The sequence below is a fragment of the Ambystoma mexicanum genome, chromosome 5p, assembly GCF_040938575.1.
Source record: "Ambystoma mexicanum isolate Mex_15411 chromosome 5p, UKY_AmexF1_1, whole genome shotgun sequence".
Taxonomy (NCBI): Eukaryota; Metazoa; Chordata; class Amphibia; order Caudata; family Ambystomatidae; genus Ambystoma; species Ambystoma mexicanum.
The window spans coordinates 1,022,400,463-1,022,424,999 of record NC_090930.1 but is presented as its reverse complement, the minus strand read 5'-3'; the positions used below and the strand labels follow the sequence as shown (position 1 = coordinate 1,022,424,999).

The 24,537-nt window shown below is 46.2% G+C and overlaps 1 protein-coding gene across 4 annotated transcripts in view; it reads right to left on the bottom strand.

The window, feature by feature from the left end:
• The window catches only part of LOC138481375 (oocyte zinc finger protein XlCOF6-like), a 609,919-nt gene that overhangs the window by 180,155 nt on the left and 405,227 nt on the right, over positions 1–24,537 (bottom strand). For all 4 annotated transcript variants that reach the window (XM_069613502.1, XM_069613500.1, XM_069613501.1 and 1 more), the window contains exon 5: positions 20,631–20,764. In XM_069613502.1, coding sequence (XP_069469603.1) covers positions 20,631–20,764 — 134 coding nt within the window. The remainder of the gene's footprint in view (positions 1–20,630; positions 20,765–24,537) is intronic.

Genomic DNA, 24,537 nt, shown 5'->3' with positions numbered 1-24,537 from the left:
GAGGAACTCCTATCATGGTATGTGGTGTTGCACTTATACTTCCAGTCCATCTCGCTAGCTAACTAGCGGTACCACCCGGCATTGCCCGGGTCTGTAGCTGACATGCACGTGGGGGTCTGCTATAGTCTTGTGTATGTTTTATTGTGTCATAACTTCCTATCCTATACTGATAGCACAGGGCCGAACCCCCCTCCAGCCCTGTGCAGGGGGAATGGGAGGGGTTGATCAAATCTCACTATTGCCAGTACACGCCAGACTGGTATGCCGACCTTGTTTGTTTGTTTTTATTATTTGTAATGTGCACCTAACCCAAGGGTAGCAGGGCGCAAGAGCAACAAGAGGATTGTATAGCTTAGGTTACATATAGCAAAGTGGATGGAGTCCAGCTATGGCTACAGTGCTGGGCACATCCACATCATACAGAGCAGAAACAAAATCATATTCAAAATAATATACAAAATTTACAAGTTATAGCTAGGCAAATAAAGTAGATGAGAGAGTGCATTAGTTGTCATGTTCCTTGATCCAGTGGATAAGGTTGGATCTAAATTGTATGTAGGGCAGGTCTTCCCTTAGGGTGGAGGTAGAGAGTAGAGGTAGAGAGTTCCAATGTTGTGCTGCTTTGACGGGGAAACTGCTCCCCCCGGTCGTAGTGCGCTTGAATCTCGGCACCAGTAGGAGGTTTGAGCTGGCCTTTCTGGAGGGGCGGCAGGAGACTTGTCTGGTAAATCTCTTTGTCAGGTAAAGAGGGGCAGAGTGGTGGAGACATTTGTGGATCAAAGAGACAGATTTAAGGAAGACCTCGTCTGTTGTGGAGAGCCAATTGACAGATCTTCTGATATCTGAAATGTGGGCTTTCTTCGGGAGACTAAAGGCTGCTCTTAAGGCATAATTTGGATCTTGTTTGTAATGTATTTGTTGCTGCCTAGGGCATTGCAATAGTCTAGCTTAGACAGGGTTAAAGCTCTAGCTAGGGTAATGCAGTTATTGGAAGAAAGGAAAGGTTTGGCTGCTCTGATGAGTTTGCAAGTATAGGCTATGGCGGAAGCCATAGCGTTTACTTCCTTTTTGAATGATAGTGTGGAGTCAAGGGTTTATACCTCCTTAGCCACGGCAATGGTATTATTGTCAATTTCGAATGAGGAGTAGTTCTGGCCAAGTTTGTTAAGGTTGGCTGTTGTGCCCAGAATGAGGAGTTCCGTTTTGTCATCATTCAGGCATAGACTATGGGAGGCCATCCATGCCTGGATGATGAGGTACACTGTATTTACAAAGGCCAAATCCATGTCATAATCTCCCGTCAGTGGGATGAGGATCTGGATATAGTCGGCATAGTTTGTGTAGGTGATACCCAGTCCGTCGAGATCATCGAAAAGGGGCTTTGTAAAGATGTTGTACAAGGTGGGTGAGATGCAGGAGCCCTGTGGCACACCGCACATTACAGGTATTGGGTCTGCAGCTGCTAACGGGGAGAAGACTCGCATTGTTCTGTTATTGAGAAAGGACCGAATCCAGTTGATTGCCTCTTGGGAGAAGTGGGCTGCCATCTCTAAGTGCTTGCAGAGGATCTCATGGTCGACCAAATTGAATGCTGCTGAGAGATCAAGGAGCAGCAGTAGTGCCATCTTGCCCTCGTCTCTCAGCTCATCAATTTGTGCCTTAAGATCTACAAGCGCGGTCTCAGTTCCGTGTTGGGGTCTAACTTCCTATATTTGGAAAATTCGCAAAATCGGCAATCTCCTGAAATCGCCTATAGTGATAGCACAGGGCCGGATCCTCACCCTTTGCAGGGCGAATGGGTGTGGTTGGTCAGATTTCACTATCGCCAGTACACCCCAGACTGGTATCCAGACCTTGGGTCAACATTACAGCCCACCAACTGTTGTGGGGCTGGAACCAACAATTGCAAAATCGTCAATCTCCCGTAAACGCCTATAGTGATAGCACAGGGCCAAACCCCGCCCTGTGCAGGGTGAATGGGTTGGGTTGGTCAAATTTCACTATCGCCAGTACACCCCAGACTGGTATCCAGTCCTTGGGTCAACATTTCAGCCCTCGAACTGTTATGGGGCTGGAGCCATCCCCGAACATACAAACACATTTTCACAAATATATATGTAGATAAATATATATGTAGATAGATGCATGTGGCAAACATCTGCTGTTCACTCGATTCATCCGTTCCACCGTACCATTTGCTTAGGGGTCATATACCAATGTATATTTCCAAATAAAGGTTTTCTTTGTTAAAACCAAAAACAAATAAATAAATACATATTTCCAAATAAATTCCATTTGTGCACAAAACAGTTTAATTTCCGTTGCAACAAATTGTGGCCCATTGTCACTTAAAACAAACTAGGGCTCCCTTCTCTTTTGAAAATCTTATCCAGGAAAATTGCAGCGTTTTACCTATGAGATTAAAACTAAATCTAATGGCAATCATTCTTAATCGAAAAGAAGGGATTCAAATGATATAAGTGGTTAACTGACGTCTTGCCTAAAGAAATGTGCATACTCTTTATATAGCCAGTATGTTTTTATCTAATCCAATTCTTACAATTTAAATCTAACCATGACAGGATTGGAAATTAGATCAGAACATTTCATCCGAGGAGAATGTTATCGTTGAAAAGGCCAAATCGTCCATCAGTTGAGAAGACAGATCTGTTAAAATGTTATTGAAATCTTCAAATATAGATGCTTGAGGAGGGTTCAATATCTTCTCATATAAACTAAGTTCCTCCAGAGTACCAAAGTATCTAAGGAGGTTAGTCCCAATTAATGTCACATAACGCAGTTTGGTAAACTGGAAGGCTGCAATAAAACCTTCTTCCAGATCAAGCCCTCCAAAACATTAAATATTGAGAAAGCTTCCAATTTTTTCCAGTCTACTTTCTAATCCATAAATTATAACAGGGACTACCTTCATAGAGTAGTACCTAATGACCGGGATTAAAGAGAATTTAGACAGCCTAAAATAAATTTGTTTTAGCTGGACAACTAATGGTTTTGTGTTGTTTCTAAGCATTCCCTACACTTCTATTTAAAGTTAAGTTGGATAAATGGAATCCCACATAAAGAAGCCTCTGAACTCTCTCAATCTTTATCCCAGACACTGTCCAATTCATTATTTTAGGTAATCTAGTTTTAGTTAACATTACAATATTGGATTTTTGTGAATTGACCACCAGATTGTTGTTTCTAGCATAAGTGTTCTATGCTGATCATTTCCTCTGCAGCCCTATCAGGGTGAGGTCAAAGAATAAGAGGATGTCGACAAATGAAAGCCAATGCAGAACAAGATGTCTGAATTTCACCAAGAAAGAATTGATATTCCCCCACAAATCGTCAATATCCGATATATATATATATATATATATATACATATATGTTAAAAAGCATTGAAGCAGGACACACCTCTACCTAAGGCCAACTGAAGTTTTGATTGCTTGTGTCAGATTGCCATCCCTATTCATTCTAATTTGTATTTTAGAGTCATAATGAAGCAGCACGATAAGTATTAATAACACTTTTGGAATTTGTCAATATTTTGTAACTTATGATACAGGATATCCCAATGGCCCCTATCAAATGCAGTGGAGAAATCAATGTTAGCCATGTACATGGTTCTCCCATAATTCCAGTGCCTTTGAACGTGTAACAAATACAAAATTAAACCATTAAGGGAGGTTCCCAACCTTTTCCTAAACCCAATTTGATATTTAGAAATGATTTCCGCTTTGGCTGCCGACAGCTACAATTCTTTAAGTATCAGAGATGGCAATGGATCTATAGTATGATGATTCCTTCTCATCTCCCTTTTAATGTAACGGTATGAGTTATACTAACTTCCAAAAATCAGGTACTTTGAAGCTTGCAACAATGTCTTCGAATAAGAATTTCCTGTTGTGGACCAAATTACAGCATTGTGTTTAATAGTATTAAGGAACAATAAATCTGGACTCTGTGATCACGAGTTTTAGGATTTCCTAATGGCTTCCCAGATGTCTTCTTGGATAAAGGAACCTCCCAATTATTTAAAGCAAGCCATGACATTAGTATCAATGCTATGGCCAAAGGAACATGAGCATAGATTTTTTTTTTTTTAAATTGGCGACCGAGGATGCTTCATTTATGATGTAATCAGTATCAGACGTAATAATGGAGACTGGATTATTCAAAATCTCCCATAATTTGGAGACATTCTTCGCAGTCACTTTGCCTTAAATGCTTTGGCAGTCCCTTTCAAACATATAATAATTATTTTGCTTAATCCAGTTGTGGTATTGTTGGCAAATGATCCGCCTCTCCTTCAAACATGTATTGCATGAGGCGGCAGCCAGGAAGACATGCTTTCCTATTCTGGCATGGCATTTTTTGACTTGGCATCAAGGTTAAAGGAAGTATGGCGAATATTCCTACGCTGTACTGCCCCACATTGGTGGGCCCGTCTGAACATATTTCTTTACTGTGGAATGGCATATTTTACAGGGCATCAAGGGTGAATGAAGCATGGAGAGTGTTCCTATTCGATACTGGCCCGCGTTGGTTGGCCTGTCTTAACATGACAATGCATTACTTACCGTAAAAGCATTTCTGATGGTTGTATCTGCTTAGATTCACATGCTGTGCATAGGTCCGACATCCAGTGGTCACTGCGGAGTATTGCATTTTGTTTTTCGTAGACGAAAAAGGGGACGTCGACAAGGCGTGTCTGTAACACTATCCCTATAGTGACGTGCGTTGTACCCATAATCCCTCACGTGTCGAGGTCCCTCTGTTTGTATTTTTCTGCCCTGAGTGAGCCTTCTAGACGTGAGCAAGTACAGAAAAGAGAGAAATATAGAAAAGGATGTCTATGTTCCTTCCATCCGAGCGGGGAGGAAGGGTGGGCGCATGTGAATCTAAGCAGATACAACCATCAGAAATGCTTTTACGGTAAGTAATGCATTGTCTTCTGATGTTTGTTAATCTGCTTAGAATCACATGCTGTGCATAGACTAGCGAGCAGTACCCGGAGTTGGCGGTGGGTTATGAGAAGGAACAGTAGAGAAAAGATGTCTTAATACTGCCTGTCCCACCTGGGAGTCAGATCTAGAGTGTGCATCTAGACAGTAGTGTTTTGTAAAGGTGTGCACAGAACTCCAGGTAGCCGCTTTGCAGATGGACTCAAGGGGAACATTTGCAATGAACGCTATGGAAGCCCCAGTGCCTCGAGTGGAATGTGCTCTTGGCTTGAAGGGTAGTTCTCTCTTAGCAAGAGTGTAACAGAGAGTGATGCATTGAACAATCCATCTAGATATAGTGGACTTTGAAACTGCATCTCCTTCTCTTCCTGCTGCCACAGAGACAAAGAACTGATTAGTCTTTCTCAGTGGTCTGGTTCTTTCCATGTAGAACATGACAGCTCTGCGTACATCTAGTGTATGCAGACTTTTTTCTCCCAAGCTGGAAGGGTTTTGAAAGAACGTTGGTAGTTCTATTGACTGGTTTACATGAAATTTCGAGATGAATTTTAGTGCAAACCTTGGGTGTGTGCGTAGAACCACCTTATCCTTGTGAACTGTTACGAAGGGGTCTAGTACAGAAAGAGCCTGTAGTTCACTTACTCTCCTAATGGAGGTGATAGCTATTAGGAAAGCAGTCTTAAGAGTGAGGTCTTTAAGAGCTGCCTTGTGCATGGGTTCGAAAGGCGGGCCCATGAGTCTAGAAAGTACCACATTTAAGTCCCATCCGGGAGCTGGGTTAGCTATCGAAGGGTGTATTCTCTTTACCTCCTCCATGAAGGCCTTGATAACTGGTATCTTCCACCACGACACTTTAAGTTGGGAAGTGGTGTATGCAGAAAGTGCCGGTAGGTGGACTTTAATGGAATTGAAGACTAGACCTGAATCCAGTAAATGGGTCAAGTACAGAACAATGTTAGTGGGAGAGCAGTCAACCGGGTTGATGCTCTTACCTCTACACCAGATGACAAATCTTTTCCACTTGCTAGAATAGCAGTGGCGAGTATTAGGTTTTCTGGCTTCCCTGAGGATGTCCATACATCTCTGCGGGAGTTGTAAATGTCCAAATTCTATGATCTCAGGAGCCAGGCTTCTAAGTTCATGGTCTGAGGGCATGGATGCAGTGTCCTGCCCTTGTCCTGTGACAGCATGTTGTACGGGCAGGGAAGTTTCACTGGGGGAGATAGGGACATCTCCATCAAGTGAGCGAACCATGGCTGCCGGGCCCACATTGGGGCCACTAGTATCATGGTAACCTGCTCCTGGTGCATCTTGTGCACCACTTTGTTGAGAAGGGGAGTCGGGGGAAAGGCGTAAACAAATTTCCCTGACCATTGAATCGACAGACCGTTCCCCTTGGACTGGTTCTGGGGGTACCTGGAGGCGTAACTTTGGCATTGTGAGTTCTCCAGAGTTGCGAACAGGTCTATTTCCGGGAACCCCCATTGCGCGAAGACGTCTAAGACGATGTCTTCGTGCAATTGCCATTCGTACTCTTCGGGCAGGGGGAAGTCTCTGCTGAGTTTGTCTGCTAGCAGATTGAGTTCCCCTGGTACATGTTGTGATAGTAGGAACATGTTGTGTTTGAGAGCCCACTTCCATATATTCTGGGACAGCTTGGACAGTCCTGGAGAGTGAGTGCCCCCTTGCTTGTTGAGGTAGTACATGGCTGTGGTGCTGTCTGTGAGGACCATCACTGTCTTTCCTTGTAGGTGTTCCTGAAAGGCTTTCAGTGCTTTGAACACCGCTAGTAGTTCCAGCAGGTTTATATGCTTGGATGCTAAGCTCGGAGTCCACGCTCCGTGAGCAGTCTGATGGGATAGGTGAGCCCCCCATCCTGTAAGGGATGCGTCTGTGGTTAGAGTGGCTTCCACTGCGGGTGTGGCAAATGTTTTCCCTAATAACAGGTTTTCTTTTGTCCACCACCGTAGCGAGAGGACCAAGGCCTGCGAGACCACCACTAGATCGTCCCATTGTCCGCTGGCCTGACACCACTGGCTGTAGAGCCACTCTTGCATTGGGCGCATGCGCAGGCGCGCGTGAGGTACCAAATAAATACATGACGCCATCATCCCTAGCAAGCGCATTGCTTTGCGTACCGTCACCTCTCGACCAGCCACATAATGGGGGATCTGAAACAGCATGTTTTGGACCCTCTCGTTGGAGGGGAAGACGAGGCCGTCCTTTGTTCGAATTAGAGCCCCTAGGAATTTTTTGATTTGGCTGGGATCTAAGCTGGACTTCTTTTCGTTGATGGAGAAGCCCAGTTGGGACAAAAGGTCTACGGTCTTTTGGGTATTGGAGAAGCATGTTTCGTAAGAATCCCCTGTTATGAGCCAGTCGTCGAGGTAAGGGTATACCGGGATGGATAACCTGCGCAGGTGGGCCGCTGCCACTGCCAGTACTTTTGTGAATACCCTTGGTGCAGATGCTATCCCGAAGTGTAGTACTCTGAACTGGTAGTGTTTGTTCTCTATCTTGAACCGGAGGTATTTTCTGTGCGCTGGCAACATTAAAATATGAAAGTATGCATCTTTCATGTCTAGTGTTGTCATGTAATCCCCTTGTGATAACAGTGGGATTACTTCCTGCAAGGTCACCATACGAAACTTTTGGGGTTTGACAAACTTGTTCGCTGGGCGCAGATCTAATACAGGGCGCATGGTTAAGTCCTTTTTGGGTACAAGGAAGTACACTGAATAAATACCTTCTGTTACCTGAAATAGGGGGACAGCCTCTATAGCCTCTTTTTTCAGTAGCTCTTCTACTTCTTGAAGAAGAATGGTGAGGTGTTCCGGTGTCATGCGTCGGTTCCGTGGAGGTCTGTACTTCGGGGAACCGTTGAATTCGATGCAGTATCCGTGGGCTATGGTGGATAATACCCAGCGGTCTGACGATATTCCCTCCCATGCTGAAAGGAACGATGTTAGCCGGCCCCCGACCGGTGATGCATGGGAAGGGACCCGAATCTTCGGGTCATTTGTTGGTATTGGGCATGGAACCTTTGGGGCTGGAGCCGCGACCTCTTCCTTTGCCACGGCGTTGGCCTCTTTGACTGAACTGGGTGTTGTTACCCTGGTTAGAGGGCCAGTTGGTAGCAGAGTAAAATTGCTGTTGGTTTTGCTGCTGGCGTTGGCCACGAAAGGAGCGTCTATTGCCATAGCTGCGTCTGTTAGGGGGCCTAGAAATTTGGTCAAGAGTCTTGATGGTATCAAACTCTTTCTTCGCATGTTCTAGGGCCTCATCAACTGCTTTCCCAAACAGATGTGTTTGTTCTATGGGCTTATTTATCAGGGAAGCCTGGGTTTCCGGCTTAAATCCCGAATTGCGCAGCCAGACATGGCGTTTGAGAAGTATTCCCTGAACCAGGGAACGGCCAGCCGTCTCTGCGGCATCTAAGGAGTTCTTTACGATGCCCTGCTTTACAAGAGTTCCCTCTGAGATTATAGCTAACAGGCGTGAACGCAGGGGTTCTGGTGCGTCCTCTGCTTCGCTGCGCAGCTTGCTCCACTGTGCATCTGCGTAGCTAGCCAGTAGGGAATTGTTATTTGCAATCCTAGTTGAGAATGCGGCGGAGGTCGTGATTCTCTACCCAAGTGCATAGAGCTTCTTGCCCTCTTTGTCAGGTGGTGCCTCACTAGTGGATAGTGGTACCCCCGCTCTTTTTCTTGTATTAGTAACTACGAGGGAGTCCGGAATAGAATGTCCTCTGATGTACAGAGGGTCAGAGGACGAAGGGCTGAAGAGCTTTTCTATCCGAGGGTTGACCCCTCTGACTAAGGCAGGATTGGAAAGGGAAGGAGTTATTCTTCTCTTTATAGAAGCCAGGAGCGGAATAGACTGACTAACAGGGGCTTTTTCTTTAATAACTTTCTCTACAAAGTCTATGTCAGGAAGAGTCTCCCCTGTGTCTATTTCAAAATGCGCTGCTGCCTTGCGCAATAGTGCATTAAGTGAAGGTTGGTCATCTATGGGAGAGGTGTTTCCAATAGGTGAATCCTTGGGAGGAGAAGGGTGAAAGACATCAGGGTCTGAGTGCACTGATGGGGATTGCCAGGGCTGCGAGGTAGCTGTATCTTCTTCAAAAGCTCCTGCACTAGTGTAAGGATCTTCTTCAAACCCCTCTTCCTCATGTTCTTCCTCTCCACCCAAACACTCCTCATCTTCCTGGAGGTATTGCTCCTCTTCAGTGAGGTCATATACGTCTGTAGAAGGGGGAAACAGCCTAGGAATCTTGACCCTAGGGTCATCCTGGGGCCATTCTCTTGGTCTTTTGGGTGTGGGTGGGTTTTGGCTTCCCAAAAACCTTTCCATTTTCTCCATACAAGAATGGAGTCTTTCAAGGGTCTCATGGGGGACCCCTGAATAGTCTAGAGGGGGGAAATCAGTGTCTTCACCTTCAGAACGCTTAGAACGCTCCCACAACGTCGAAGAAAGGTTTCCGTCGCCCTCTGAAAAGCCCTCCGGTAGTTCAGAAGTGCCCTTAGATGAAGGGGGCAGTTCCTGGCTACTCTTGCGCTTTTTCGGCGTTTCCATAGCTTTTTGTGCGGTATTCGACGTTTGTTTCGTCGTCCGCTTACGTTTGTCTTCGGAAACAATTCTCGCCAGGCTCTCGACAACGAGTTTGTCAGTAGAGGGCTCTGGTGTCGACATTGCCTGCGTTACGCGTTGTTCCTCGACGGCCGCTCTATGGAGCGTTACGTCGGATGATTTTGAGGTAGCGCCCGTGTTTGATGAAAGCCCAATCGCTGGTCGCGGCTGCGTTTGCGGGTGGGGCTTGAGACCTTTACGGTCTGAGGTAGACGCCGGAGTGCCCTGCGTCCCCTTCGGCGCTGATGGATCCTTCATCTTCGACGAAGAAGAGCCTTGGGTTGTGTGCTTAGGCCTATGGGGTCTATGTGCGTCCTTGTCGCCGGGGTGTTCATCCCCATAAGCAGGGCGTGAGCCGAGCCCGTCGGGGCCGGGGACGGACGTCGAGGAGCGCGAGCGCTCCTTCTGGGGGTTAATGACTTCCGTAACGGACGTCGAGTTATCACCCTCCTCGTCACTTTCTGTAACAGCGGCGGCGGGTGAGGAAACGGACTTCGACATAGCGTAGTCCGCCCACCTCTTAACTTTTCGTTCTTTAAGAGTTCTTGGTTTCAAGAGCTTACAGGCCGCGCAGCTGTCCTTATGATCGAGGGGCAAGCAACGATTACAGAGCTTGTGTTTGTCCTTCCAAGTGTATTTGCCCCTACAGCGTGGGCAAAACTTAAAAGGTGTCCTCTCCATAGCTGAGGCAATAATAACTGGTGATAACAACCCCAAGGGAAAGATAGGGGAGAAAGAAAGACATTCTCAAAGAGAAGATAAAAGTTCGAACCCCCACTCTCCCTACTGTATGTTGGCCGGCGGGGCCAGGCCACGTGTTCGGCAGCGCCGAAGGATCTCCTCCGTCTCTTCCCCTCCGTCGAAAACTTGCTCGGCGGAGAAACAGCTTCACAGCTAACGTCGAGGGGAGGGATCTTTAACAATATAATAAGTATAATTAAGGACCGAGGTCAGTAGTAAGTATTTGCAATGTCTCTCTAGGAGCTCCGCGTAAGGCGACCAGAAGCTGGGCGGAAAAAAACAATCTGAGGGACCTCGACGCGTGAGGGATTGTGGGTACAACGCACGTCACTATAGGGATAGTGTTACAGACAAGCCTTGTCGACGTCCCCTTTTCCGACTACGAAAAACAAAATGCAATACTCTGCGGTGACCACTGGATGTCGGACCTATGCACAGCATGTGATTCTAAGCAGATTAACAAACATCAGAAATATATTTACAGTGGTAAGGCATTTTTACTAGGCATTAAGAATGAAGCCAGCATGATGAATGTTCATCTGTGGTACAGGCCCATATTGGTGGGACAGTCTGAACATATTTCTTTACTGTGACAGGGCAGTTTTTACTAGCCATCAAGGGTGAAGGCAGTATGATGAGTTAGATTGACCTGCATTTGTGCAGTCTGGATATATTTTCTTACTGCGGCACGGCATTTATTACTAAACATCAAGGATAACCGAACCTAATAAGTGTTATTAACTGGCTAGACTTGCCTACATTGCTGCAGCCAACCTGGACATATTTTCTTAATATGGCATGGCATTTTGTATTGGTAAAGCCAAAAGGTTTATATTCATAATTGGTAATACTGGCAGATATTGGTGCAGCCTCCATGGGCATGTATGGACACAGCCAGCGTGGAAATGTTTTTTATATTGGCATATATTGTGGGCTTAAGCATCATGAAAATTGGTTGGAAAATGCTCCTGTGCACTGTTGGTGACTTGCATCTATTGGATTTTATTAGGATTTTTGTATGCGTTACCCTACAAAAGCGATTGTGAACTCAAATTCTTCGCAGAAAGTGCACTAAAATGCATGCTTTGAAACCCACATTTTAAAAATGTTCTTGGTGGTAGAACCCTCCTTTGTTAGTTCGGGCTCCCTAGCTAGGCTTGGTTGCTCCCACATATTCATGGGAAACATTTGTGCCCCTCCAATCAAAGGTTCACCAGCTACCACTGGTCCACTCTGTTCAGTCTTCTATCTCTAGACGGGGTCCTAGGCCCGTATAGAGAAGTCTGATTTTCATCTGCTCCTCTTTGAATTTCTTGCGGCACAATCGGACCAGGTGCCCAGGTTTCCCGCATACATAATGCCTTATGATCCGGGAGCGGGTTGGACCTCTGGATTTCCACCAGTCTGTAGGAGTCCTCGGCTTAAATTTGAGGATGGTCGGGATGTTAGCACAGGGCCTCCTTATGGCTGGGCTCACTTCCTTCCCTCGCATGTTTCATGTAATTTTGTTTCTTGAGTCCACCACGGGCTTCTTGGGCATAGATGGTTCTTTGGTGGGCATTAGCTGTTTGTATGGCCCCTTGCAAAGTAGGTGCATGTAGTTTCAGAAGATAAGGGGATAACCTACTGTGGATAAGGTGGTGGGGCTTCTATGAATTGTTCCAGCACAAGCATGTCCTTCGTTTCTTCATAGTTTCTATCCACCAACCACTTATTGAGGAAATCCTTTACCCTTTAACACATTTGATGGAGCAGTCTTTCTTGATACAACAATAGGTTACAAAGCTAACCTCTGTAATGGTGTCTGTCCTGTCCTAATGTCTGTAGGATGCCCTTTTTCAAGTCAGAAGGAGTAGTCCCATCGGGATTTAGGGGGTTTGAAATGCTTGTCGGGCTTCACCAGTTAGCAATGAGGTGACATATCGAGCCCAACTAACACATTGCCACCATGCTGTTTCGGTGACCCTCTAGAGGTTTATGAAAAAATATGCAGGCTCTTCACAAGTGTCAAGTTTTTGTAGGATCGCGTAGGGGTACTGCAGGTTGCTCTTGTGTCTCCGCAATCACACCTTGTAACGCTGTTAGCCCTTCTTGATGTTGTCGACTGATTGCCCGTTGCCCATCTTCCAGGGTTCTAAGCAGATCCCCCATAGAGGTGTTGCTTGGTTCTCGGAGGACAGAGTTCACGTCGGGATTTGGCAGTATCATTTCCTCTTCTTCCTCGTCTGAGCTGGTATGGATCCTCAACTGCCGGAAAGCATGGCTAGTGGTGAGGGGTCTTATAGCGTGTTTCCATTGCCTTGGATACGTCACTGGCTGGTTCACACTCGGCCCTCCCATATTTGTTCTAACTTACTTCTATTAGTGCTGTCTGCTAGGATGCTGGATTCTCCCTGTCTGCTAGTAACAACAGGGCTAGGTTCTGATCCAGCAGACTCCCATGAATATTCAGCTTCTTCAGGTATAGGATAGAGAGTTAGGAATTCTAGCTCTACTACTATCTCCCAAATCTCTCGATCTATGAGCATAAATCACCTGCAAACAGAGTTCAGGGTACTTCTAGTCCGCACGCATCAATTCAAGAGCATGGCAAACTTTCATTTGCATGCTCCCCAACCCTCTAAATAAACTCACCTATTTTCTTTCAGATTCACCAGTGCGCCTGAACAAAATGGCCTACTTGCTTTATTGCATCTCTTGCGTATCGTGGTACTGCCAAAGGTTTGCTACCAAAGCTGCAGCATGTGTTCTCTAGTTGGGGCTCTCCATTGGTCACAAGCATGTTGGTTCCCAGGTGTTTAGGCTTTTGGGCCATTTGGTAGGCCAAGCAGTGAGAGAGGTAACTTAAGATCTGATGGTTAATACGGTGCTTTATTTAAATATCACAGGAATAATTGGGATTTATCGCCTAGCAATCCCTATGGGTAACTATATTGCAAATGTAGGGTTTTAAAAGTAGTGAGGGTCAGGATAAACGAAAATATAGTGATCCACATAGGGATCCTCCCCTCCCCTCTGCAGTGATTTCCCTGTTCTTATAAGGACTTGTCTTTCCCAAGATACCCTATCGTAAAGAACTAAAGATTCCATATTGGTGGCCAACATAAACCAAAACCTGGAAATCTTTAGCCATTGAGTTACCCTACTGTAATAAACTGTGGCAACCAAAAACGTTTTTTTAGAAAATGTTCTCATAATGGGTATTCGCAGTCTGGATCCTGGAATCAAAAGTTAGGTTTTTGCCCTTCCTGGATTTCTGCAACTGGTCCTTAGCCCAGGTGCTTTCCTACGCCTCCTTCAGTTCCTTTGTGACCCTTACGCTTGTTGATCAGTTTCTCTTCACATCTTGCCCCTTCAGGTGATACAAGTCCTTCAACATGGACTTTGTGTTTAGTCTGATTCTTTAATGTAACCTCTTTGCACACAGGGGTTTTGCAATTGGCTCATTGTAAGGTCTTTGTTTAGACCTTGGCATTATGCGTCTCCCAGGTCGTTACTCCAGATTAGTGTTCTCAGTTTTACCCTGAGTCCACTTCTCAACCTTCAGCTTGTGGATTCTGTTGGTCTCTCACTAGACCCAATTTTAAGCATGCACAGTAAAGTGTGTTCTAGTTCTGGATGTCAAGGTCCTCTATAGGTTTTCTGTCAAAGGCCTCCGTGAGCCTTCTCGTCAGGCTGTCTTTTTGATTTTCTTGCCAGATCTTCCACCTAGACCTTTCTAGCAAACATTTAACTAAGCCTTTTCATCAGACCGTCTCTTCAGGGTTTTCATTTGGCCCTCTATCAGACCTTTTGTCATAACAGTTCCACTGGGCCTTTCTTTATGGTAACAGTCAGACTGGGCCTTTCGTCAGGACATGTTTTCAGGTTTTTCTTGTCAGGTTTTCCATCATAACTTTGTAGGTAGCAGAAGTCTCATTGCCTTTTCATCAACCTGTCTCTTCAGGTATGGTGATAGATATTTCTCCCCCTGATCTGGGTCCTTGTCAGGCAGATGATATTTTAATGTGCCTCCTGCCACGGGTCAGTCTCCCACCATCGGGTCACTGGTGGAGGTCCAAGATTCTTGGCCCTCCAGTTCCTTGAAGGGCAAAAAGGTGTATTTGTATTTACTATATTTCTAAAGCTTTCGCCAAAATGCTGAACATTTTAAACACAAAGCGGTACACATCAGCAAGAGGTAATACATTAAAGATAATGAACAGACAGGGAAAGAGGGTAATCAAGTGTTAGAGAGAGAAGATATAATATGTGAGGCTGGTTTGAAAAGCCTGTAGGAAGAGGTAGGAACGGATGGGAAGGGGGAGAAAACTTCAGTGCTTGGGAGCTAGAAGGGCAAAGAAACCCGAAACTGGAGGAAGCACAAGGGGATCTAGGGATAGAAAGAAGAAACTGATTTTGAGAATGCAATGCACGACTGTGGGAGTAGAGTGATATCACTGAACGATAGAGAGGGGTGAGACCATGGATAGACTTGAAGACAATGGAGAAGAAGTGTAAGAGAAGACGAGATTCAAAGGGAAGAAGAGACATGGAAAGCAGAGAACGAGAGATAGAACAACAAAGAGGGAGGGAAAAGAGGGGACAGATTGATGAATTAAAGACGGATGGTAGGGGGGCCCAGATGCAAGGCAGGGAGAACGAGTAAAAGGACAGAACAGTGATCGATTTGTGAGAAGATCAGAGAGGAGATAAGAAGTTTGGTAGAGTGGAAAGAAAGGTTGGAGTGTGTACAACGGATGTTAAATATAGCGTACAGGCAGGAGCAGGCAATGTTATACATCTGGAGGGAGAAAGAAAGAGAAGGGCTGAAGGTAACACCCAGGTCACGAGCAGATGAAGAAAAGGGAAGAAGTGAGGGGGGGGGAGCGAGGAAGGGAGAAGAGGGCAGTAAGAGGGGGTAGCAGCGAAGACGAGGTCCTTGGTTTTAGAGGCATTAAGGAGAAGAAAGTGAAAAGACATCCAGGATTGGATCGCAGAAAGACAGTAGATCTCCACCTCCGGATTAGCCTCTGTATCCATGGCTCCTTCTATTGAGTATGTTCCTTTCTGCTTTCCAGTAAGCCCTTCCAGAGTGTTGCAGGGTTCAACAGCCTGTGGTCATCCTAGGAATTCTGCCTTCTAGGCTTTCCCCTTCGTACAAGGGTTGAGCGACATTCAATTCTGTCTCCCTTAGGATCCTCTCTGTAACTGTAATTTTCCAGCCTCCTTTATACACCCTAACCCGGGGCTGAGTTTCCTCCCACTTTTCCTAAAGGTTATTCCCCTTTCCTCTTTGAAATGGGGACAAGGATTGGTTATTCTCATTGGGTAAGTTCCTCCCTCTCATTGCCTCATTATCATTCCCCTCTGTGGGTCAGTTACCTGGCCTGATTATCCCTAAGAAGGGTGAGCGAAGGAGTCAACGTCATCTTGGAATTTTGTATGACAATGAACGCGAGACTGCACGGTTCTGCATTCTCTGATCTCACCAGTCCTGGAGTCTCTCCAGGGCTACTGTCATGCTTGGCACACAATCTTCTATCTTCCAGCTATTGCTCTGGTACGTTTTCTGGTAAATAAAGCGTGATGTGTGTGAATATTGCGATTCTGACCTCAATTTATTTCCATATTACTGGGTGTTTGTGGAGTGCTGCAGGTTCTTGGTCTTGCTGAGACCCTTCCGTCCATTCTGGAGGAGTCTCTGTGACTGTCCTAAAGTTACTATGTTCTGCAATCTCAAATGGTGTGGGTATATCTCTGGGTTTCCAGTCTCTGTGAGATGTCTAGGGGAATTCCTTGATCCATAATCTTCCAAATCTTCTTCCAGTTTAAAAGGGGTCACTCAGGTGTTACTGCACCCCCTGCGGAGAAGCAGGCCTGTAAGGTTCCACTTTATCCCCCCTCAGGAATACACATCAGGTAGCAGCTGGACCAACCCAACCCCTTGCAGAGCACTACTCCCACAGGCAGGGATAGGCAAACTCACCAAAGCCACAATCTTGTTTGGGATGTGTGTGTGTGTCTGAGAACCTGGGGGTAAAATTGCATCTTTGATTATTTCTGTGGGGTATCCTTCCGAAGTAGTGCAGAGGCCTGGAGTGGGGATGAGACCATGGGGAAACCACCACCACTGCATCAACATTCCTTATAGGTGGTCTCTCCATGGCTCCCACGGTCTCTCCTCCCCAAGTTCCTGACCTCCCATAGGTGACGCTGTCACACGTCTCACGTTTTACATCCATATATTTCTCACTCAAAACGAGGGTACGTTCCCTATATTGCTCTGAAGTATTTTTGGGGCAACACCATTTTTTATTCAAAAACAATATCATAACTCCTGATAAAAACAAATAATCATTGTTTAAAAGATATTTCCTACTATCCAAGCAGCTAACTTGTTAGAGGTAGGACCCCTTTTGAGATCAGATTGGAAACTGTCTGCTGGATTGGGGACATACAAGAGCTTCCTTGAGATACGGGCTTTGTGCGGCCCATGCTCGACTCAAAGGAGTATGTCACCTAAAATCCATTGGAGTATGTTACGGACAACACTAGCCCAGTTGGCTAAGGTACAAGCTGACAGAGAAAAATCGGCCTCCTGAAAAGTTACTGTTACAGCTTCACGTTGGAAGATTATGTTAAAACCCTGATTGCAGCATGATGGTTGCAAGGCAACAAAACCCTTGGATGACAACTGAAACGCACTCGGCTCAGGCCCTGCACGCGGAAACCACCAATGCCCAACAGTCCCCCCCGCCACATCAGAAACTGAAATTTATCTTACTAAATGCCAAAGCCTGAACTCACCCTCCAAGCGAAAAGTGATGCTCTAACGGCTCCAGGACTTGGAAAGCTCAGTAGCTTTCCTACACGAAACTCAATAAACCTGATTTCACGCGCCTTCACAATAGAGACTTCCCACTCCAATACTTTGATTCCAATGGCACCAAGAAAGGGAGGGACAGCTATCCTTTTTGCTAGGAATGTGCGACCGCAAATAACTGAGACCCTGAAATGCCCAGAGGGCAGGTATATAGCAGTCAAGGGCTTCATATTTGGACAGCTTTACTCCCTGGTCTTGATTTAAGCCCCTAATGAGGGCCAAGAGGCGTTCTACAAATCTCTAAGTGAAACTCTCCTGTCCTTTGTTGAAGGCCAAACTGTTATAGGCAGAGACTTTAATGGAGTCCTGGACCTCACACGAGACAGATCAAACCCACCCGCACGTAGACACTTTAAGCTGGCGGTAAGCCTATTGGGACTCTTTCGATCACTAGGCGTGGTGGATGTATGGAGAGTGCTCCACCTCAATGAGAAAGACTTTTCCGTCTTCTCTCATGTACATAGGACCTTCTCTCGATCGATCGCTTTCTGGCCTCCCCCCAAATGCTCGCCTTTGTACATAACGCAAGGATAGAGCCGAAGGTGCTCTCCGACCACTCTCCAGTCTCACTGACCCTGCGTGCCTGGGACCCGGACCCTCCTCCCCGACCCCGATGGAATCTGTATGACCCCATATTAAACGACATGTCATTAAGGGACTCCATAGCTATAGCGATCAAGAACCTTTTCCGGGAGAATCCAACGGAAGACACATCCCCGGTCAACACATGGGACGCCATGAAAGCAGTAATAAGGGGGGAAACTAATTGCACATGGGGAGGCATTCCCTAAACACAAATGACTCCTCCGCATAAGCCTTGAGGAGGAAGTCCGGCAAGCGGAGGCCAACCATAAAAGTAAAGACTGGTCCCCTAAGACCGAACGCACCTTACACACCGCCCGAAAGAAGCTCGAGGCTGACTATGCAGAGGAAATAGCACACCTATTGGCCAAAACAAAGCAAAGCTACTACGCCAGGGACAACAAAGCAAATAAACTGCTGGTGGGTAAACTGGCCAAGGTGAGGAGAAAGAATACCATAGTGGGCCTTTGCAACTCACAGGGCAAGACCCATTATGCGGAACAAGACAAAATCCAACTAGCAATGACTCATCTCTCCAAACCATGTCAGCATCTCCTTGAACTCTAACAGAGCAACAAGGATACCTGCACGGTGCTGCCCTTCCCCATCTTAAAGAGCCTGACAGAGTGGCTTTGGATGCTCTTATCACAGGTGAGGAGGTCGAGTTAGCTATTAAGTCCCTTAAATCAAGAGCCCCAGGGCCAGGTGGGTTTACGGCCAGATTCTATAAAGTGTTCCGGCCCCAGTTAGTAGCCCTGCTGACGGCCCTTTTCAACTCCTTTGGCGCCTCGAGATCCATTACCCCGTCCATGCAAGAATCCATAACCATCCTCCTGCTCAAACCTGGCAAAATACCCAAAAGAAAATAGCTTTTATTGGCCCATCTCTTTATTAAACATTGATGCCAATATCTATTCAAAAATCTTGGCTAACCGCCTGGCGATGGTCCTGCCTGACCTAATAGATCTGGACCAAACTGGTTTCATACTACAAAGGTCAACTGGGGACAATATCCCCAGAGCCTTAAACTTGGTGGACATTGCAACTCAAAACTCAAATAAGCTGGCGCTGCTGGCCTTGGACACTTCCAAAGCCTTTGACGAGGTTGACTGGGCCTTCCTACGGCTAACTTTAGAGGCATTCCAATTCGGCCCACACTTTTGAAAGCTGATCTTGGCGAATTAGCAAACCCCTAAAACGCTGCTCAGGGTCAACAGCTCACTCTGTGACCAAATCCCCTTGTCGTGCGGAACCAGACAGGGGTGTCCCCTCTCCCCCCTTTTGTTCGCTTTAGTGATGGAGCCCTTAGCCCCGCGGATTCGGCTGGATCCAAACATCAAAGGCCTGCCCATCGGCAGTGCTCAACATAAGGTTGCGCTCTACGCCGATGACATACTGTTATCTATAACCAATATTCGCTCTTCTCTGGCCTCGGCCCTTAAAGAGCTTCACAGGTTTGGTAGGGTAGCGGGCTTTAGCGTTAACTTTGGGAAATCGGCTGCTCTAGGGATCGGCCTGGAAGAAGGAGAACGGGAAGCCCTGGAACCCATATGCCAGATTCAATGGAGCGAAAAATACATTCCTTACTTAGGGGTCTGGATCCCGTGTAAATTTCCCCCCGCTCTTTGCGGAATTGGAAAGAGACCTTGAGTGCTGGACCTCACAAGAAATCTTGCTCAATGGAAGAATCACTGCTTGCAAGATGAACCTTCTCCCACGATTTCTGTATGCTTGCTCCTCCCTCCCCGTCACGATCCCATGGCCTCCGCTTCTCTGCATGAAGAGAAAACTGCTCTGGAAGGCTGGAATCCCCCTCAAAGCCATAATGGGTAGCTCCAAACTGGGGGGTTTAGGGGTTTCTAGCCTACAAAAATACCAGGTGGCAGCACAATTAGCGCAAATGCAGGCCTGGCCCATAACCTCTGGGCGTATAAAATGGGTAGAACTAGAACAATCCCGCCTCGCTCTTCCCCTTCGCTTTCTCCCACATAATCCCGGCTCCATTACGTAGATCTTGGACCCGGATCTTGACCTCCACGAAACACACCATTCACACATGGGACTGGGCACTGAAACACAAGGGCATCCCAAGCGGGCTACGCCCCTCCTCTCCTGTCTTTCACACCCCAGCATTTTCCCCCGGATCTCAACCACTGCATTTGAAGAACTGGATCGTGGGGGGACATGAGGACCTACATGAGATCGGGGAGGACAGCCAAATTACTTACTCAACTTCTCTTGGCCAGGAAAATGACGATAGCTTGCTCCTGGAAGTCGGCCGAGGGACCATCCATGATCTGGTGATGGCTCAAACTGTGGGACATCTTAATCGCGGAGAAAGTGATGGCAGCCAGAGCGGGCCACCTGCACTGATTCACAAACAATTGGGCCCCACGTCTTGACTTTGACCAGAAATTTCCGGCAATAACTCACAAGCCCCGGCTGGCCAGGTGGACCCTTTTTGTGAGCAGCGATCTACCGGCTGATGCCCCGACCCCGCTGAGCCAGGAGGGACAGTGAACTGGGGGTGGGGGTGGGCGGATGAGACCAGGGATTCTAGGCCTAGCTGGATAAATATGGGGATTTTAAGTATTGCATTTGTATCTGTATTGTTTTAATGGGTCAATTGGTTTAAAATAAACATGCTAAAAGCAGAAATTAAAAAAAAAGATATTTCCTAAAAATGATATTCAAATTCAAGAAAAAGAGAATTGTTCTAAGAAAAGAAAGTGAGATGCCACCCTGCTGATGAATCAATAAAGAAAGGGGACATGCGACATCATAGGGGTAGACAGCAAAACGTACAGACGTATGTTGGCAACAGTGTATTAAACTGAGCTTACCGGTATGGATCCGCATGTGCTGTATCAACGAGGCCTTCAATCTGGTCTTGTAATCACAGTGCTGACAATTAAACGGTTTTACTCCACCATGCACACCCATGTGTCTTTGCAGGGCCAGTTTAGAGGAACACTTCCTGCAAAGACAGGAAGTAGGTTATGTCACAGCAAAGAAATAAAAAACCTTTTACATAATATCAAAGACGGAATGCCACAAAACACTCGAGACACAAGGATTAGTTCAACAAGTTTATTCTCTAGGCCAACTCCTGCTCGCTTCCCCTGCTTCTACTGTTTCTCTCATTCTGACAACATCAACTCTCTCGAGCACCATTAGTAAATCTCACACTACTGGCATCTTTCTTCTTCTTATCGACAGATTTTATCTATCAGCAGTGATTATTGGATACCGAGGCGTGAGCCTCATTACTCCATCCTCTCGGGTTGAGTGTGTAGTCATGGGTTGGATTTCTTCATGGTCTCTGTGGACTTGCCACAGTAAGGCTGGTTTCACAGGGTCTTCGCCGTGATGTGTTGCGGGTAGCGATCAAAAGGGTTTGCAGTGGTGGCAGTGAGTCTCTTGATCGGAGGGTTCGGGCTCTGATTCAGTCCTTGGCAGAAGTTCTTGCTCAGCTTTGCTAGATGTTCATCCAACATCTCGATTTCCAGTTCTCTGTGAAGGTCAGCTGTCCGTGTGAAGAGTGGAGCGCCAGCAGCTATCCACAGGGCCTTGTTCTGGACTATATGAAGACTCATCCAGTGTAGCTCCTGGCAGGTCATCCATCCAAGATGGCTGCCTCCATGGAAGAGCTCACACAAAATCAAAGAGTTCCGGGATGGGCAGGAATGGGTGGGATTAGCCATAGGGATTACATTGGCTAGGGGCAGGGAACTGTGTATCCCTCCTCAAATACATCTCCATTGGAAAAGCATTTCAGACCCTCATTCAAAGCCCATATTTGAATCTCTTATGTTAATGACAATAGTTTCGGCTTTCAGTGCCATCTAATAGCCGAAACAAAAAATTATGGAAATGCTTCTCCAAAGGCACAAACATAATAGCTTAATTGGTTGAGAAGCAGTAGCTGAAGCATTTCCGTCACATGTATATATATTTTTTTCTACTATGATGTAGGTTTTGGTAAACTAGCGACTTTAGGTAACAGCTCTGGCTACTTAAAAATACAAATAAACTTAACTAAACCAAGCAAGCGAGCTACAAAGTCAAATTCTTGTAGGTTTCCTGTGGTCTCTTAAATTACAAAGTTATGTTAATAAGTATTTATACAAAGTGTCCATCACCACCGTATTGGTTTTACCATACTTGCCAAAAAAAAAGGTAGCAAATTGTGCCTTTGCTGTTATGTCCATGAATGTTGAACCCCGTACGACACAAGGTTGAACAAGCATTTGCAATGCCAACAGTTTGGGCTTTTGTGTATTCATGGGAAAGGCACTTGCCAGGCGCTGCCATAGTGCTATTAACTGGCCATTGATGGCAGCAGATGCAAAATGTTGCCTAATACCTACACAGAACCCAAAACTGTTAACTTTGCCAATGCCTGTTGTTAATAGGACTGCATTAAAGGGCACGCTGAAGGCAGACCTGGTTAACACATTTCTATTTCACAAGTAGTGTCTTTACAGCTCCAATTAAGTCATTCACTCTCAGAAGACTGCTTTGAAAAAACACTTGTAGGCATATTTAGTGCTAGGTTTGATGGTATGTCTTCATTAAAGCGAGCTCAAAGAGTACCCATGAGGAGATGATTTGGGCATGGAGGGGCAGGAGCTGGGTAGGAAGGGCCATAGGGATTAGCAAGGCTGTTGGCAATCAATGGGTTGGCTAATAGCCAAACAACACCTACTGTAGACATATAAGCTTTTTGTCCCTCCTCATATGCCATTTCTCCCTTTCTATACTCTAATGCAATAGTTTCGGTTTATGGTTGGGGCTAAAGCGTCATCTATTAGCCCAAACTAAAAAGGTGAGGTGGTATGTGAGAAAATGTGAACTTCACATAATTAAGTTCAATCATATTAGTGCGATGAGATGGACCAAATAATGAACGACTAAGTAACTCTGCTACTTCAACGTTCCCTCTACCACAACATTATAAGTTCAATGATATCACTACAATGAGAAAGACCAAATAACGAACGGCTAAGTGACTCTGCTACTTCTGCGACATTATAGGTCGCAAAGTCTGAGTTTATTGATATGCAGGTAATTTATATTTATGAGCAAATTACGATGCCATAAAGAAAGCAAATTATGCATGCAAATTGTGGCGCTAGAATGTTAAACTGCCTATCACTGTTTCCACTAGGTCAAAATGTTTTCATTAATAATATGGGAGAATGAATACTTACCGTGTTACTCCGGTTACACTAAGGCACACACTACCAAAATGTTAGGATGGATTTGACCCTAGAAAAAGAGCAGAACAGGATTTGTAAGTAATACAAATCTAAGAAGTTTGGTGCGTAGCCTCCTATGAGCTCCCTTCATTCCTATTCGTCCATCTTCCTCATTAAAGTACTTACCTTTGAGGCCTTGCCTCCCCTTTTACAACTTTGTAGTGATCCCACTCCACCTTACTTAGAAGAATAATAACTCCAACTTCCCATAATCCCTTTGTTAAAAAATATCCTGTCCTTTGAGGAGCCAAGAAGAGGAGTTTGGCTACTCCCCCCAACATCTCTACCATGTGGGTATTGGAGAGCAACGATCTGGGATCCGATCTGGACCCTGTTCTGCGAGGCAGAATGGGGAAAATGAGATGGTGGACTTTTGGGGCTCTGGCAGAATGAAAGGTCATGAGAGAGACCGGAAAAGAGTTCCAGGGCCGCACAGGCATGGGGTAAAAGGTGCACCGCAGCCAGCATCCCCAGGAAACATGTCTGTCTGAGCCCTAGAAGAAGGTAAACCATAGGGAAGGCGTTGGGCAGGCCCAGCGGTGGGTGGGATTGCTGACACAGCGAAACTGGTACTTAGCACAGGACCGAATTGTTTAGACTGGTTTGGTGAGAAAGCATTAAGGTTACATGGTTTAAGGACTGCCATCCGAAGTGAGGAGGGCTGGGTGTAATGGCTGGTTCCATGTCATTTCGCCAACCCCTTTTTTTCCCAACGGGTGTTTTGCCGTGGGAGTTTTGCCGAAAAACGTCATTGAAATTTTGCTTTAATTATTTTTTGTGGGGTCCCCCCCAAGCTCACTTAATTTACCCTTTCCCACCCCAAAACATTTTGATGGAAATTTTCGGCAAGACTCCTGAAGTAAAACACTCGTCGGAAAAAACGGGTGATATGATATGATATGGCATTTGTAACGCGCCTATACACAGGTGTTTCAAGGCGCGACGAGGCGGGGGGGAAACAAGGGGAAGACAGACAACGATCCTACTAGGCCAGGTATCATTCAGACCGCGCGAGTGCAGGGGTAGGAGAAGGGAAAAGTGCAAGGGGAAGGGGAGGGGGAAGTGCAGTACAAGTAAGTAGAATAAAAATAAATAAATAGGGCCAGCTGGTGGCAAGTGCAAGGTAAGTGCAGGCAAGTGCTGGGAAGGGGGGGCTGTAGGGATACAGAGACAGTCCCGCAGTGCAGGGGATGCAATGCCAGGGAGGCAGTGCAAGTGGAGAGTGGCTGGGCCCAGGACCGAGGTCGGTGAGAGTGGCCCAGTTGCAGATTCAGTGCAATTTCAGTGTAGAATTTAGCAGGGGAGAGGGACAGAGAAGGCAGAGGCAAAGAGGAAGGTTTCGAGGTGCTTCTGGAACCGGAGATGGTTCTCCTCAAGTTTCAGGGAGGCAGGAATGCTGTTCCAGAGGGAGGCCCCTGCCGCGGAGAGAGATCTACCCCCAGCTCGTTGCTTTGAGAAGCGGCTGACCCTGAGGGAGTTGGAGACGGAT